General features: G+C 50.4%; 4 protein-coding genes across 4 annotated transcripts; 1 reads left to right on the plus strand and 3 right to left on the minus strand.

The window, feature by feature from the left end:
- Positions 1–1,294: 1,294 nt before the first annotated feature.
- PtA15_6A477 (uncharacterized protein) lies at positions 1,295–2,454 on the minus strand (the record flags this gene model as incomplete). The annotated part of the gene is made up of 4 exons (XM_053170186.1): positions 1,295–1,582; positions 1,890–1,944; positions 2,009–2,028; positions 2,332–2,454. 4 exons carry the CDS (start codon positions 2,452–2,454, stop codon positions 1,295–1,297), a joined length of 486 nt encoding a protein of 161 aa, XP_053021403.1.
- A 550-nt stretch (positions 2,455–3,004) lies between these two features.
- PtA15_6A478 (uncharacterized protein) lies at positions 3,005–4,095 on the minus strand (the record flags this gene model as incomplete). Its single annotated transcript, XM_053170187.1, has 2 exons — positions 3,005–3,566; positions 4,037–4,095. The coding sequence occupies 2 exons, from the start codon at positions 4,093–4,095 to the stop codon at positions 3,005–3,007; spliced, it is 621 nt and encodes a 206-aa protein (XP_053021404.1).
- Positions 4,096–6,762: 2,667 nt separating this feature from the next.
- PtA15_6A479 (uncharacterized protein) lies at positions 6,763–7,525 on the plus strand (the record flags this gene model as incomplete). Its single annotated transcript, XM_053170188.1, has 2 exons — positions 6,763–7,401; positions 7,466–7,525. 2 exons carry the CDS (start codon positions 6,763–6,765, stop codon positions 7,523–7,525), a joined length of 699 nt encoding a protein of 232 aa, XP_053021405.1.
- Positions 7,526–14,712: 7,187 nt separating this feature from the next.
- PtA15_6A480 (uncharacterized protein) lies at positions 14,713–15,621 on the minus strand (the record flags this gene model as incomplete). The annotated part of the gene is made up of 3 exons (XM_053170190.1): positions 14,713–14,754; positions 14,836–15,106; positions 15,191–15,621. 3 exons carry the CDS (start codon positions 15,619–15,621, stop codon positions 14,713–14,715), a joined length of 744 nt encoding a protein of 247 aa, XP_053021406.1.
- Between the last annotated feature and the right edge of the window lie 594 nt (positions 15,622–16,215).

Genomic DNA, 16,215 nt, shown 5'->3' on the forward strand with positions numbered 1-16,215 from the left:
ATTGGTCAAAAAATAATTTGAAAAATTTGCGCCCTTCACGCGCAGTGCGCGAAGTGTTTGAAAACTTCGCGCACTGCACAGTGCGCGAAGAGCTTTTTGCAGTGCACAAAGTAAGTCCGTAACAATAACACATGCCCACAACCTGCCACCCAATGTCAGCAAGCTGACACACCGTGGCCCACCGCCCACCCCTGTCTAGCAGGGTTAAAAAGCGGTGAGAGGAAGACCCCCAGCCGTTAAGCACAAGGGGGGACCACGGGTAGCGCCCCGTCAAACTGCGCAAGTGCAACAGCGGACGGGGGTGAGACAACCCCCCGGCTGGAAGCCAGCCCGGAGAGTTGCCTGGGGAATTATCAATGCCATCCCATGTCTATTTATAGACAGTTTTCCCAGTGTTTGTCCCACACAGAGCTTCATGCGCGTTCCTTGCAACCCGTCCCATGTCAACACCCACCACGCCTTACAACAAATCCTGTTTCCTAGCCGCTGTTGCCCCGGCCTTGACAGTAGGCGCTCTAATACACCACCGCCATTCCGAGTCCAATCCGTGTATTGGCCAACGGCTGCCGCGGCGTGTGTCACTTGGCTCACATTTTGTCTGTCAAGACCCTTGGCAAATTGGATCTGGTGCACAATGCTCCAAATAATCTTCCATATACACACCTCTGATAACCGTTGACAGTCAACGGTTATCAGAGGTGTGTATATATTGGAAGATTGCGGCGGGTTGTGAAGTCAACGGTTCACTTCACAACCCGCTGCCTGAAACTTCCAAGAAGATCTCTGTCGACGATGTCCCAAGCATGCTTGTAAAGAAGCTTCCTGCCAGCAGCTTGAAGACCACTCATCTACCGCCACTCCCCAAAGTTACCGGAGTAATGTCAATGCTCAAAACTCGACCCATCTCAGGTCCAACAAGCAGATTTGGGCATGTAGCTTTGACAACCAAGCCGTACACACCGGGACAAGTGGGTCGCCCACCAATTGTCCTCTGTGGCGCCCGGCTGCCTCTGCAAGAGATTTACGCCTGCATGTCGTGATTTTGCCACATGTAGGCTGGGCGTCGCCACCCACCGTTCATATGTCGTACAGGTCAGGCGCCCCCCATACAACCATTGGACAACACCTATGACTTGCGACGCAGAGGCGTGTGGCAAAACCACGACGGGCGCACGCCCGCCGCGGTTGTTTGGATGATGCCTGCATGGCGGGCGGCGGGCCGCATGATGACATGGGCTCTGTCCTCTTGGGGGGCGGGTGGCGGGCGGCTCTCCCGGGGCCTGGGGGTCGTCGGTTAGGGTGTCATTTGGGCGGCCTCTGGGCTGACCAATTTGGCTTCCCATCGACGCTTGCCAGGGCGCCTGATGCCTGGCTGATTCCTGTCGGGTAGGACGTAGGCGAGCCCGATAGAGGGCGGGGCCAAGGGCGCGGGTGAGCTGGCCATCTGGGGCCAGCTGCTGCAACATTGTGCACAACAATGGGGGATGGTCGCCCACGGCGCCGGCCAAAAGGCCGGGAGGACCACTCGGGCTCCGTCAGCCGTTTGGCCTTGGGCACTGAGCGGCAGACCAGCCACAGCCGACTGGGAGGGGGCTCAGGGGGGCCATGTTAATCACGCTGGATTTGTATCGCGCAAGCTCGCTGCGTGATTAGTGGGATGCCAATGACTGGCTGGAATCTCATTCATTTTGCAGATCGCTGGGGTACAAATCATGCTACGTAATCATGGGGCAGAGGGGGGGGGCTATCTTCAGATGGGGAGCAGAGGGGGGACTGCATGGCGGAGGTCGTGGGAGGACGTGTCATGATCATTGCCGGGCTGGAGCTTTCATGCCATAAGCGCCACCTGCGCAGTCACCTCGGCATCAGTTGGGCACCGGCAGCTCTACCAGGGGGGAAGAGCCGAACAGGTTGTGATCCTTCTCAACTACGAGTACGGTCCACCTGATAAGGTACGCAACGTCAGCTGGGGAGTTGCGGACATAGTGACCCATACTAGACAACTTACGCATTCACCGCGTTTGGGTTCTAAAAATTGGGGAGGGAAGTGGGTGCGCTGGTATTGAGCGGGCTGTTGGCAAAGTGAGTTCTGCAGGGGATGAGCGGGAGGAGGGTTCAGTTTTCGCGGGCTAGGTCATAGGGTGATTTACTCACCATGACCATGCGGAATACAGATTGTTCTCGGGTGTCTCTGGCGTACGCTTTGACATTGCTGATCATCATGTCGTCGCGGGCCGCTCCTCACATGACTTCCTGGGTCCGGGGTAATATGGTGGATGTTAGTGTGGGCGGGAGATGCGTTGGGGAGCAGGGGGCGGGGGGTTGACTGACCTTGACAGCTGGGAGATACTCAATTATTCGGACTTGATCCGCCTGGCTGAGGGCAATGGGGGGGGCAGCCTCCCCAGCGGTAGGGGCGCCGGGGTTGATTCGCTGGAGGATGGCTCCGAGCATGGAGAATAACATAATGTTTTGTTGAGCCTGTGGCATCTGTCATGGGAACACGCGGGAGTAGGGGTGTGGGGAAGGACGGATGTTGCGCGTCAGCGGGGGGGGGGGGGGGGCAAAAGGATGGGCGATAGGGTGGGCGGGAATGCCAGGGGTAGGAGAAGGGGTGGGGGAGGCTTGGGGGACAATAAGGTAGGAGGAGGGGCAGGTTGTCTGGTTCTCATACCAATTCGATCGGTGGGGGCCCAAGTCTGTGGGGGCCTAGTAACCCTAAGATGGGGATGCACCTCGCCCATGTAGGTCTGGGCGAGGTGCCCCTCGCTGCTGCGCCAGCCCCATCTCGCGAGCCTGCTAGAAATGCGGGGGGCCCGGGCCTTGCGCGCGCGGGCCGGCCAGGCCCGCAGCCCCGGTTGGTTTTTGATACAAGTCCCAGCATGCCTCACGCAAGGTGCCACGGCACCAGCAACGCCAGCCCAGCTTCGCCAATGGACCACCGCGTGGGTCGTCCTGCTCCGCCTTCCCCGAAGAGAATCAAACAAGATGCACCGGCCGACAGTCATAGCCCATGGGAAGGAGCCGAAGTGAAGTTGTGGAGCCGGGCGAACTGGAACCACTGGCCGAAGCCGGGTGGTGGTTGGAGTGGATAGAATTTCTGGTGGTAGTAGATCCGGGCCTGCTGGAGCGAGATTGGCTGTGATTGGAGGGTTGACTGCCACGCTTGGCGTGCGCTGAGGAGGAGAGGGAGGATTGGGTGAGGCGAGTGATCGTCGGGCGGGTTGAGCAGGGGGTTGTCGGGATCAGAGTCGGGCGAGGCTGAGGAGCGGAGAGAGTTGGGGACCGAGTCGAGCCAGCTGAGGAGGTCTGAGGAGAGCTGTTTGGCCTGCGACTTGAGGCGCTGGTGCTGGTCGAAGAGCTTGATGGAGATGCGTGCGGGAGAGGGAGAGGTTGGGTGGGTCTGGTTGAAGATGAAGGTGAGTGAGGAGAGACAGATGGCGATGGGGGCGAGGGTGAGCAGGAGCAGGTTGCACTTGCGGCTGCGAGGCGGGATGAGGTGGTGGTGGATGATGGGGGGTGAGGAGGGGGGCGAGAGGTAGATGGGCTGGTACTTTGGGCTGTCTCTGGGGGCAGGCAGAGGCCGGTCGGCGGCAGGGTGATCAATCCCCCGACCTGCTCACTGGCCGGCGCATCCCGTCAAGCTCGTGAGCCCTCGCGTACGCGTGGCGCCGAGCAGTCGAGGCCGACTGCTGGGCAACTGTGTGGCAACTGTGTGGCGCAGCGCTCCTGTCATCTATCACCGGCGCAATCATGACCGGTGCGAAACGGCAGCGTCCTTACCTGACGCTGCCATAGGACGCCGCCCCAACCAAGACGCTTGGGTGGCATCGCCCACGGGCGCCGGACTGATGGTGTCAAGGGCAGCTGTCCACCTGCGGCCTCTACTGGCGCCACCACGGCCCTCACGACCCCCCCCGTGAATCTGTCAACAACAATTCAACGCATAATCCTTATTTGACTCATCTTGTGGAGGCAAATCTTTGTAACCAATTTGGGATAAATTAAATTTCACATGCTATTTGCAAACCCGGACCTTCCTTCCCTCTTGCGCAGATTTACTTCATGAGCCTTGCCAGCTCTGGCCGCGCACATTTTGGGAAAACCGTTGCTTTCCAGATGCAAGTCGTGTCTTCACAGGATGAGGCCTTGGGTTTATAATCCCCTACCAATCAATTAGTGGTCCTGGCAGATATACCCATTGAATTTCTCCTTCCCCAGCACACAGGCAGGCCTGTCAATTTTCATACTTTCTCGCATACTGGACACTCTATGCCAACACGTTAAACTTACAACTTTACATCTCCCTGAATTTGTCTTGCTCCACCCGTCCTCATGAAGCTCTTTCTCAAATCAAAATTAATCTTTTCTTAAGTTTTGTGCTCTATTGATTCTCAATCCACCCAACCCCTGCAATCTTGTGGACGTCCCGTTCCAGCGTCAAATTCTTCCTTACAAATACAAAACACCAAGCATCATGCGACCAACCAGCTACCCTTTCATTGGAGATATATATGAAGTAGTGCCGCTCCCCTTCACTCAATCTATTCCCACTCCATCTTTGGCTACTGCTGTACCCAACTCCCTCCGAATGTTACGCCGTGCCCCTGGTTTTGGGCCCACTTTTCCTACTCCTATTCACAGCTTCACTATTCCGGGCTGCACTTGGGCAGAAGCCGAAGACTTTATCACTGCAATGCAAGCCACTGTCATGTGGAGCCGCCAGCGATCTCCCAAGAAAAAAATTGTTAATCCCATTCGTACCAGCAAGAGGGGTCAACCCGCGGATCACTTCTTTCGGATTGATTTAATCTGTCCCCGGAGCGGAATTCACAAGGCCGTCCCAAACTCCCGAAAACAGCACACTCTGTCACGCAAATGTGGCTGCAAGAGCAAATTCAGCATCTTTCATCACATTAAGACTAATACACTGCGAGTCGAATGGTCCTGGATACACAATCACAACCCTTTTTCGGAGGACGAAATGAAGATTAATCACCTTCCAAAGATGGTCGAGGATTGGCTTACTGAACGAGTTGTTGCGGGGCTCAGCTGGAATGCAATCTACGAGTTGTCGCTTTGCCAAGACCTTTTTGCAGTGAGTTTCATTCCTTCTTCCATCTCATCAATTATAAATTGTTCAAAACTGATGAAGAATTTTCAGATGGTCGAACCAGGTGTTGTCCCCGAAGCATCATACATCAAGTACGACCACGTCCGATATCTGATTCGAACTCGAATGGCAGTTGTAGCTAAGCGAGATGCCGACCCCTTTGTATCAATCACCCTGTGGGCTAGTAATCTTCAACAACAGGGATGGAGCACCCTTCTCGCCAGCTCACGAGATTCCCCAGATTTCATATTCGCCTTCCAATCTCCATGGCAACAACAACAACTTCTCGACCACGGAAAGGGTATGTACATGATTGATAGCACGCACAACACCGTTGACAACGCATCGCTTTCAGACGGACAAAAGTTTCGTTTGTATACCATTGTCATCCGTGATCCAGTTGTAGGCAAAGGGTTGCCGGTCTGCTGGGCGTCCACTGCGTCAGCGGCAGCGTAAGTTTACTATGCTGAAATCTACATGATCCGTGAGATGTAGCTAATTCCATTTTATCTCCCATCCCTAGTGAGCCCGTCGAACAACTTCTGAGATGGCTCCGACAAACCACTGGTATTGTCCCATGTGCCATCATGAGCGACTGTGCTCTTGCTATCAAGAACGGGGCCACTGCCGCTTATGCGGACCTTGGTGCACAAGCACCCAAGATATATTGGTGTGTGTTCCACGTCTTGAAGGCCTTCAAGAGCAAAGCAATCTCGTACCTTCAAGATAACTCCAAAGATGTGATTACCAAGTTTTGCAATGTTCTCTACGAGCAGCGATTCTGCCCGGAAATCCTTCTCGCACGACTATACGTCAAGTGGAGCCGCATCAACCCGGCTTTTGTCCGCTATGTGCAAATTCAATGGCACACTAATGTGACACATTGGGCTATGTATTTTCGCTCGGTCAGTCGCACAATTTTTTTCTACTGAAGTACTCTTGCAGCTAACTTACATCCAACCTGATTGATCTTGTACATAGACCCCCCATCAGGGGACTCATACCAATAATTACGTGGAGGCGTGGCATCGAAAACTCAAAGGGCAATTCTCTGATTCTCGCGAGCGCCGACGGATTGACGAACTCGTACAGGTGTTGACGGACCAGGTGCACACATTGTTTGTGATGACACAGATTCAGGTCGCCCGAGGCATAAAGCGCCAGACGACCAACAAGTTTCAGTCTCTCGCGAAGGATAGCATTGACGGGTACAGCCCAGTGGTCATGTCACTACTGGGAATACATGTCATAAGGCACGCTAATTATGTGGGTATCTGTTCTCTTTCCTTGTTCATGTTCTCCGAAAAAGTATCAAAACTAATCAACATGAAAAGCAGTTCCACATCTGTTCATTCACGGCTCCAACATCCAAGTCATACACTGTTTGATACGAGGAGACTCAGGGGGGCACGCTTGGTCGGGTTGCAAGCTGTTTGTGTGAATACTTCAGAAACTATGGCAGTGCATGTAAACACATGTACTACCTCGCAAGGGAGTACTCTCTGTTAGTTGTTGAAAATCCGGTCGAGTTTCTAGCCAGACCGGCTTCCCACCAAACCCACTTGGCAGCGGTGCCCACTGACTCGGGCTCTGACCTGGCGTACTTAGCCATCCGAAGAGAGCCTCCTCCTCGGCCTGCACCTGCGCAGATGCCCGCAAAGAACTTGGACAGGCCTCAGAACAAGAGGAAACGACCAGCCAACAGTTCGGACATCGATGAACGCTTGATGACAGAACAGGAGTTGGCCGACTTCATCCGCACCTGCGCAGAAGATTTCAATCATCCTGAGCCGTCGTACAACCTTCAAGAACGCCTCAAGACCATGTCTGCACAGGAACAAGATCATCACAGGTTGAATCTCTTGAATTCTCTAGTACGGGCACTCAAGAAAACGACTGACATCATGAAGACCGCCAAGAATCGCCGCCTCATCTCCAATAAATCTTCACCCGAGTCGATGTGGTGGTTTCTGAACGCAAGCAAGGAGATAGAAAATGAAGTGTATGGAAGATGTCCAACGGCCTCCAAACCAAAATCGGCGAAGTTCATGGGGATCTCGGTTGTTCAATGCCTCCCTCGCGACGAAGTTGAGAAACTGGTTAATCACATGCAAGAAGCTGGCATCAAGGCGCTGAAAGGAGCTGAGAAACTGCTTAATCACACGGGACACATGGCCGAATTTCTTGCGCGGGCCAATGTGATGGACGTTGAATTTTTAAGGGTGAAATGCTGGGAGTTGCTGGGAAGCGTAGAACATAGTTGTCCGGGGCTAAAAGCTCGGAAGCAGGTCAGGTGATACAAGATCTGATTTTTGGGCCCGGTACGAGTTTTTTTAATCCGGGAGTTGTAAGATTTGTAATAGCGTAATCAACTGTGGCAAGACCAAGTGCGATGAACATGAAGTCATGTAATTGAAAGGAGCTGTTGTTGCATCTTATTGTAGAATATGAGGTTGCTGAGTGAGATGAGAAAGTAAGAGAAATATAAATAGGAAGGTAAGCTTCTGGTGACAGACAAGGTGGGGTCTTATAGAATATGGAGGCTACAGGGCAAACATCCCCTTGAGCATGCCCGGGGCATAGGGCAGGCCGGCTGATCCGCGTGACGAAGCCCCTGGTCATCTTAGTACCAGGCAACCACTGTGGGGTGGGCTGATGCTGTTGCACCCAACAACCAAACTGCTGGTAATCTTATGTACAGAATTTCTTCATTGTGCGTAACGGTTACATACAGATCGGCGACTTCATTATGTATTTTTCCTGGAATTGTTGTTGACAGATTCATGAATGCCTCACGACCCAAGGCGTGTCATGGTGGCGTCAGTATCCCCTCCTGGTCATCCTGGCGTACTGTACCGCCCACCTGGCGCATGTACGACTGAAGCGTCAGGTGGGCGCAGGCGCTTTTCCCGATTCGCCCGGGTGTGTACTGATCCTGACTCCATCTGAAGTCAACCCTTGGGATTTTGGTGGCGAGAGAGTTGACGAGTGAGTATGATTCATAGATCATCCCACCACAGACACATAGGGACATTGATTGTGCCAGCCTCAGATTCTAGACGAAGGGGCCGGGAAGTTTCAGTGCAAGAGCTGTGGCAAGCTGTTCAAAGCGATGAACTTGATCTAAAAGCACATCATGTCCAAACATGGAGAAGTGATCAATCAGGACTCCATTGAAAGGGTAGGCACAAGACTTGGTTTTCTCACTGCGGCAATATGCTTGTGTGACTTATGATAGTCTTCCCCCCAACTTCTTGGAGATTAAATTATTCAACAATTACATCTGATGCCCTTCGCATACCACGACCCAGGCCACATCGCCGCAAGAATATGGGCATTCCCTAGCGCACAAGGGGCTCTCCGCGGGCCCCTCGGCGCCTCATAGGATGATGGCGAGTATGGGCCACGGCCACCCGAGAGACTTCCACAACGGAGGCTCCACGCCCCGCTGATGAACAACTCAATGAGTGAGCCAAGGGGAATGATGATGGGCGGGCCGTACGGGAGTTACATGCCCCCGATATATCCGCCCTATGGCCCTACCCACTCCTACCCTCCCCCAATGGCCGGGCCTGTGCTGATGTTCCCCAATGGCTCGATGATGGGGCGGTCCTGGATATGGGGTACATGGGAAACATGGACCCGGGCGCGGCCTACCCGTCTGCCTTCCAGCCCCACCCCTTCCCCCGCGGACCCCATCAGATCCCCCAATGGAAAAAACCAGTGTTTGGGCGAACAGATCTTGAGACACTTCGCCGAGGAAATCAGCCTGCCCCTGCACCCTCATTACCACGACCAAAAACGCTCCTGAAGAGACGAGTTCAACAGGCCCCCAAACGCCGCTTTCAATCCCGCTGCTGCTGCTGCCGCTAATCCGCCCCGAATGGCCCTCGTTGCGTATGACCCTAGGTTGAAAACCGTCATCGCTTATAACGACCTCGATACTCCTGCGGGGCACGAGGTGGTCTTCAATTATTGAGTGTCCCCTCCGTGCGTCTTCCTCCCCATTTCTCCTGCTTCTTGGCTGTCTAACTTTCTCTTAGCTAATTTTTTGTCCGTTTGTGTTTCTGTAATATCTTGAATGCTGTTTTGTTCTGGTGACAGCGTGACTGTCCAACATCAGACTGCCATTTGTTTTATAGTTTCCACAATCAACAGTATCTCTGCTTTGTCTCCATCTCAGTTCCCCTGTTGTTTTTTTGCTTCCCCTCCCGGCCCATCCACCTCCCTCTTCCCAATACATTGAAAAATACCAAGACCAAAACCAAGGCTAACATTCCATTTTTCCAAACATCTCTGTGTGTCCAGCCTTTTTTCCCGCCACTTTTCCTATATATACATACACATATACATTTATACCAGTCCTGCCTCCCCTCAACCATGTTTTTTTATCTGTGCATAATGTCAATCTATTCCTGTTCCTTGTCTCTCATCTATCATCTTGGCAAACTCCTCTTTTCTTTGTTTTCTTTCTTTGAAGCAAGGGAATAGAAATACATCTTGAATCTTTCACACTCAAGACCCTTCTCATCTAAGTTCTAGTTACTTTTTTTCTTCTTTTCATTGGCATTGTACACATGACAGCCCTGCCCATGATGAATCTGTAACAGTCTTTTTATTGTGGTGGGTGTTAGAATTTTGCCAGGGTTTTCCTTCATACTTCTGAGGGCACCAAGGTTCTGGAGTGTGGAAAATCAGCTAGTAAGGTGTGATAGGAATGGTGTTTTAGGTGCATACATGCATTGAAAAGTCTGACCCTGCGCGCCTTGTCCGCCCTCTCCATGGCAGAATGGTAAATCACTCCTGGGGGCAATAGGACCCAAGTCCCTGCTGCTGAGGGCTGTTGGAGGCTTTCTTTGCAAGATGCATGCCCGGAGGAGTGAGGTACTTGGTTAAGTTGGTTCTCAAGCTTTTGTTATCACTATGAGAACATATTTGAAGGAATTCATTTTTGCCCAACATAAAAAATTAACTTAGGTGATTACATATTAGGGGGGTTCACAATGGGATAAAAATATAATTTTACGGACCTACTTCGCGCAGCAGCGAAAAACTCTTCGCGCACAGAATCGACCGTCCCCCGACGTCGATCCCGCTGTGCGCGCAAGCGGAGAAATTTCGCGCACAGCGACTTCCCCCGAAAGAAGGAGGGGATTTTTCCCAAATTTTTTTTGATGGATCAAAAGAGCGGGTCTTAACTGCCCTCTCCAAAAAATATTAGATTTTTTGGAGGTGTCCTTGTCATGTAAAAAAAAAATCATAATATTAATCCAAAAAAAAGGCACCCGCTACCCCGATAGCCCACCCCGGGGACTTTTCACCGCTAAGACTTCAGCGGTCGGGTACCCAGCCCCTCGAAAAGAAAGTTCGAGGGGCAGCAACTCCGGGCCCGGCTATCCCCCAGCCGCCGTGCCGATGGCCGGCACAGGCCATCGAGCGGAGTTACACACTCCCCGATGACCGGCCAGCACCTGTGTGCATGTGGCACAAATTTCCGGTCATCGAGGGGGTGTTCACTCGGACCCGGTCATCGAGGGAAGTATGTACTCCTCTCGATGACCGGCACGGACCCGGTCATCGAGAGGAGTGAACACCCCCTCGATGACCGGAACGGACCCGGTCATCGAGAGGAGTACATACTTCCCTCGGTGACCGGGTCCGTTCCGGTACCGGGTCCGTTCCGGCTCACCTCGATCGGAACGGGCCCGGTCATTGAGGGGGTGTTCACTCCTCTCGACAACCGGAGCAACCAGGTCACCAAGAGGAGTACGTACTCCTCCGAGAAAGCCCGGGACGTTCCGGTCATCGAGAGGAGTACACCCTCGATGACCCGATTGCTCCGGTCGTCGAGAGGAGTGAATATTCCCCTTGATGACCGGAACGGGCCCGGTCATTGAGAGGATTACATACCCCCCTCGATGACCCGATTGCTCCGGTCATCGAGAGGAGTGAACACTTCCCTCGATGACCGGAACGGACCCGGTCATCGAGGGAAGTATGTACTCCTCTCGATGACCGGCACGGACCCGGTCATCGAGAGGAGTGAACACCCCCCTCGATGACCGGAACGGACTCGGTCATCGAGGGAAGGATTTATTCCTCTCGATGACCGGAATGTTCCGGTCATCGAGAGAGGAGTATGTATGTACGTACTCCCCTTGACGGCCCAGTTGCTCCGGTTGTCGAGAGGAGTGAACACTCCCCTCGTGACCGGAACGTCATCGAGGGAAGTTTGTACTCCTGTCGATGACCTACTCCTGTCGATGACCTACTCCTGTCGATGACCAAAACAGAGTGGCCATCGAGAGGAGTACATGATCCCCTCAATGACCGGTAGTCTGTGCTGGCCGGTCATCGGGGAGCGTGTAACTCCGCTCGATGGCCTGTGCCGGCCATCGGCACGGCACGGCGGCTGGGAGTTAGCCGGAGCTGCTGCCCCTCGAACTTTCTTTTCGAGGGGCTGCATACCCGACCGCTTGAGTTTTGGCAGGTCAAAATTCCCCGGGGTGGGTTATCGGGGCAGGGGGAGCTTATTTTTTGGATTCATATTATAAAAAAATTTACATGATGGAGGACACCTCCAAAAAATCCAAGATTTTTTGGAGGGGGCAAGCAAGACCCCCTCTTTTGATCCATCAAAAAGAAACACAGAAAAACTCCCTCCTTCTTTTGGGGGAAGTCGCTGTGCGCGAAGTATTTTTTGGCTTGCGCGCACAGCGGGCTTGACGTCGGGGGACGGTCCATTCTGTGCGCGAAGAGTTTTTCGCTGCTGCGCAAAGTACGTCCGTAATTTTATAGTCAATTTTAAGGCCTTTATCAACAAATTTTTAAAATTCTGGCAAGATGTACAGGACTGGGTGTCCCCTGAGAATCACAGAAACTTCTTCATTTTCTAAAAAATTGTTCATAAAGGCCTTAAAATCAGCCTAAAGTTTTATTTTTATCCTATTGTGAACCCCCCTATTACCTCAAAACTTTCTATACATTGAGAATTAAAAAGCATGAACAAATTAACTACCAAAGCTGAGTGAATTTTATTTGCTGCTGAGTAAAAATGGGCCAGCTTTATGCACTCCAAAGGATTACTTAATGCACTCCAAAAAAGGAGTGAACTTATGTCCACTCCAATAAATTTTGGAGTGACCTTTGGGCCCCTAAAAAAATCACTGTTGCTGAAGAGTGCATCTGGGCATGTGGGCTCTGCAGCGGCGCAGCCGCCTTGGCCTCTAGTTTCCATAAAGAAGAGTAATTTTGGATATGACGAGCTGAAAACCTTAGGCTGTATGGTTTCGGGCCTCAGGCTAGCAGTGGACCAACATAATGTAGCAGCGGTCCTACTGAAACCTATGCCGGTCAATAAGAAGGAAATGATGTCTTTTCTTGGTTTCTGTAGTTACTATAGACAGTATATTCCCCAATTCGCAAATTTCAGTAAAAACTTGTATGCCCTATGTAATGATGATACAATTTTTGAAATGACACACAAAAGAGTACAAAACTACAAAGAACTAAAAAGACTACTAACTACCGCGCCAGTATTAGCTCAACCAGACTATGATAAACCATTCATTCTGTATATTGATGCGTGCATGGATGGGTTAGGGGCGGCTCTTCACCAAGAATTCATGGAGGACAACCAGTTAGTAGAAAAACCAATTCTTTTTATCTCTCGTCAGATCAAAGAGTCCAAGAAGCGGTACGGAGCAAGTCAAATGGAGTGTCTTGCTTTAGTCTGGGCGTTGGAAAAATTGCATTACTACTTAGATGGTTCTTACTTTGTAGTCATAACCGATTGCATGGCAGTAAGAACTCTGATGAACATGAAGACCCCAAATAGGCACATGCTCCAATGGCAAATAGCAGTTCAGCAGTACCGCGGGCATATGGCTATTGTTCATAAAGAAGGCAAAAAGCATAGAAACGCCAATGGATTGAGCAGGTGGGCACTTCCAAACACTCCAGACAACCCCGCATATGATCCGGAGGATGAGGACATCTTTCCTATCCTGGGAATTCACGTTTGTGATCTAGAGGAAGCCTTCTATGACTTAGTGAGAAGTAGTTACAATAGTAATGCAGATTTTTTGACACTAGAGGCCAAGGCGGCTTCGCCGCTGCAAGGTTAAATTCCTGTTTTTGAACAAAAAAAGCTCAATTTGGACCAGTGCAGTGCTTGTCTGATAAAACACCACATCAGTTATCAGAAAGTCTAGTCGTCAGGAATTGACATAGAACTAAAAGACCCCTGCTGTTTCTGGCAAGCCAAAGTTTGAAGCAGATTTGTGCTAACACTGCACTAAATGTGCTATCATGCTGTGCAACACCCCTGCATACATTACCACTATGGTCTCTTTTGTAGCGGAAAAAACTCGTGCATTATTTTTTAGTGCAAAATTGTAACAGTCCAATACATGTTTTGGCATTGGATTGTTTTTTAGCACAATGAATGGTAGTGGTATCATATTGGAATAGCTTGTATCAGAGCACCAATATAATCCAATACCAGATGTATTGCTGGGATGAGTGATTGGATTTTATCCACATCACCCCGAAAAGACATATATTTGACCAATACAATACCACTGTATTTTATTGGCTTTCCAATACAATCTGTGATACTGCTTTTGTTGGGTATTGGAAGAAAAATTTGATATGCAGCACCACCCAATAAATACCTTGGATCATATTGGCTACAGCCTTGCTCTTTCATTCAACAGGTTGTGAGCTCATGAACAACAACAAAGTCCAGTTCATCAAGTCTGCTTTACAATAAGTAAGGCAGTAAGATCTAATGTTCCTCAAGATGAAGACTTGAACTGACATTGCTATCTAGTTAAGTATTTATGGGATAGCTATGAATTCCGTTCCATGGTTTTTTTTTCCTGAAATGAATCAGACTGTAGAGTTTGTAATTTGAAGTAAAATTTACAGGTTTTTAAACATAGTGGACACACTCCAAAGTATAAAGGAAAGCAATACAAGTTTCAAACAGAGAACATCCAGACTCAAGGTACCTAAAAACCAACCAGGAAAATGGACAGCTAATTCTTGACAAAAGTAATGACAATACTCCAAGAAGAATAGAGGAAGTAAGAGAAAAAGTTGAGGTTGAAGTCAAAGATTTTTCAGAGTTGTTTCCAATGATTTCTAGTTTGTAGTAATTTTAGCAACTGTTGATCTGATTTGGATAGTCTAAAATAACTTTGATACTGGTTGCTAGGTGTAGCACAGAAATCACTCGCATGGTGAGCACCGCCACCTTGGTCAGCTTTGATGTCTTTGTTGAGGGTTGCCGTGGTGCTGAGAACAGCGGACAATGGTGAGGACGGAGGATATGAAAAGCAGGGCTTGGATGAAGGTGGGGGAGAAGGCGGGATGATCAAGTAATCGCTTGGAATTAACATTGATCTTAAGATCTAACCTAGCAAGAAAGAGATCAAGGCAGTGAGGACGAGATGGCAATTGGTATAAGCCCTTTTCCTGAAGATAAATTGACGCAGAAAACTCGTGGATTGTTTGGCCTGCTCATTTTTACTCGCCGTGGCATTATTTTTTGCATGACTATTGTTATGGCTTCTGAAAATGAATTTTTTGAATGCTTAAAAGCTTCTGTTTTCAGGCCGGTTTATCAATTCGACCTCCTGTGAAACATTCATTGTTTGCAGCGAAAACTTTCATGCAAGCATCCAGGTGCAGCAATTTCAAAATAACTCCTGACTTACCAGGTTATGGGAGCCATGGATGAGGTTCTGTTTTCCACCTTCTTCCTCTGGCTCACGAACTTCATTGACGGGTGATAATAGGTGGGGTGATTCCATGGCTGAGCCTGGCAAGGAACACAATCCCGCGTGATCATCCACGTCACTCTTGAAATTGATCGAGGTAGCCAACGGCCGTTTCATCTCAGGCGGTAAGACACTCTCCACCACGCTAGAACTCAGCGTTGGTTGTGATACTTGTCGCTTAGGTAATGTGCTTGAAATTCGGCCAAGACTTTACCGGTCAGTTGGGCATTTAAAAAGAATGTGCCGTTAGCAAGTGATCTCTCCCACATCAAACTCATGAAACACCGCTCACCGAGAAATTGAAGGGTAGACCCCCACATAATCATCCACTTCCCGACGCGTAAGTTCTGCTTGACTCTCTTCAATCGGGATGACCTTCTTCTTTTCACCATTGATGATCGCTTGTAAATCTTGTGATTTCTTGAGACCCTTGGAATGCTCATGTGGCAGTCGGGGAATATTGCCATCTTTGCTCGCCGTAATCTGCTCGATGGAGAGGTGGACCACTGTTGCCCGCTTACTCATTTGAGTATACCAGAGGGGTGGAGGTGACGGTTCTGAATCCGAATGGCTAGTCAAAGGGTCTTTGATGGGAGAGTGTATCTCTCCCACTGGTAATGTCATCCTCAACAATATGTGTTCTCTCCTAACAGCTGGGTCCAAGGAGGCGGCAAAGATGGTGGGGCTTGGCATCTGGTGAAAGGAGACTTTTAACGGCAGCATCAACGTGTCGGCTTTGGGTGGAAACGGAAACTTGATATTGTTTTTGATGATTGTTTTGGTTCCAGGCTTCAGAAAGCATGCCTTCCAAGAGACTCAACACCCGTGTGGATAAAAATTTTGATCCAATGCAAGTTCAGCAACAACCAACTCGCTTGCCTTCGGACTTATCACATGAGCCCCATGCAGATTGGATGTCCAACTGGCACCAGTCCTTCTCAGTTGACCAGTGCTAGCTTTCCGTTGTAAATCAGGGGTCAATACTAATTGACGCACAAAGGTTGATCCACTGCTTGAATCGCTTGTCGGAGGAAATGCTACGCCTAATTGCCGGATGGTCTCGTACCTCGAGGCAGAATGTGCGCTAGATGGACCACCGGACGCTGTTGGAGAATTGTTTGACGTAGGCTTGTTGGCCCCTTTCTCAAGTAAAAACATTGCCCGAAACGGTCAAGGTGAGGCCTTGGACCCTCAGTTGTAGAGGCTACGGTGGGCGTTGGCACGGATTCAGTAGGCATGGCGCCGGCGAGGATGCGGTTGGCGTGGCGCTGGACCGAGGCAAGGCTAGTGCACGTGATGCCAGATGTTTGGATATTT

This window comes from Puccinia triticina, chromosome 6A (genome assembly GCF_026914185.1).
Source record: "Puccinia triticina chromosome 6A, complete sequence".
NCBI lineage: Eukaryota > Fungi > Basidiomycota > Pucciniomycetes > Pucciniales > Pucciniaceae > Puccinia > Puccinia triticina.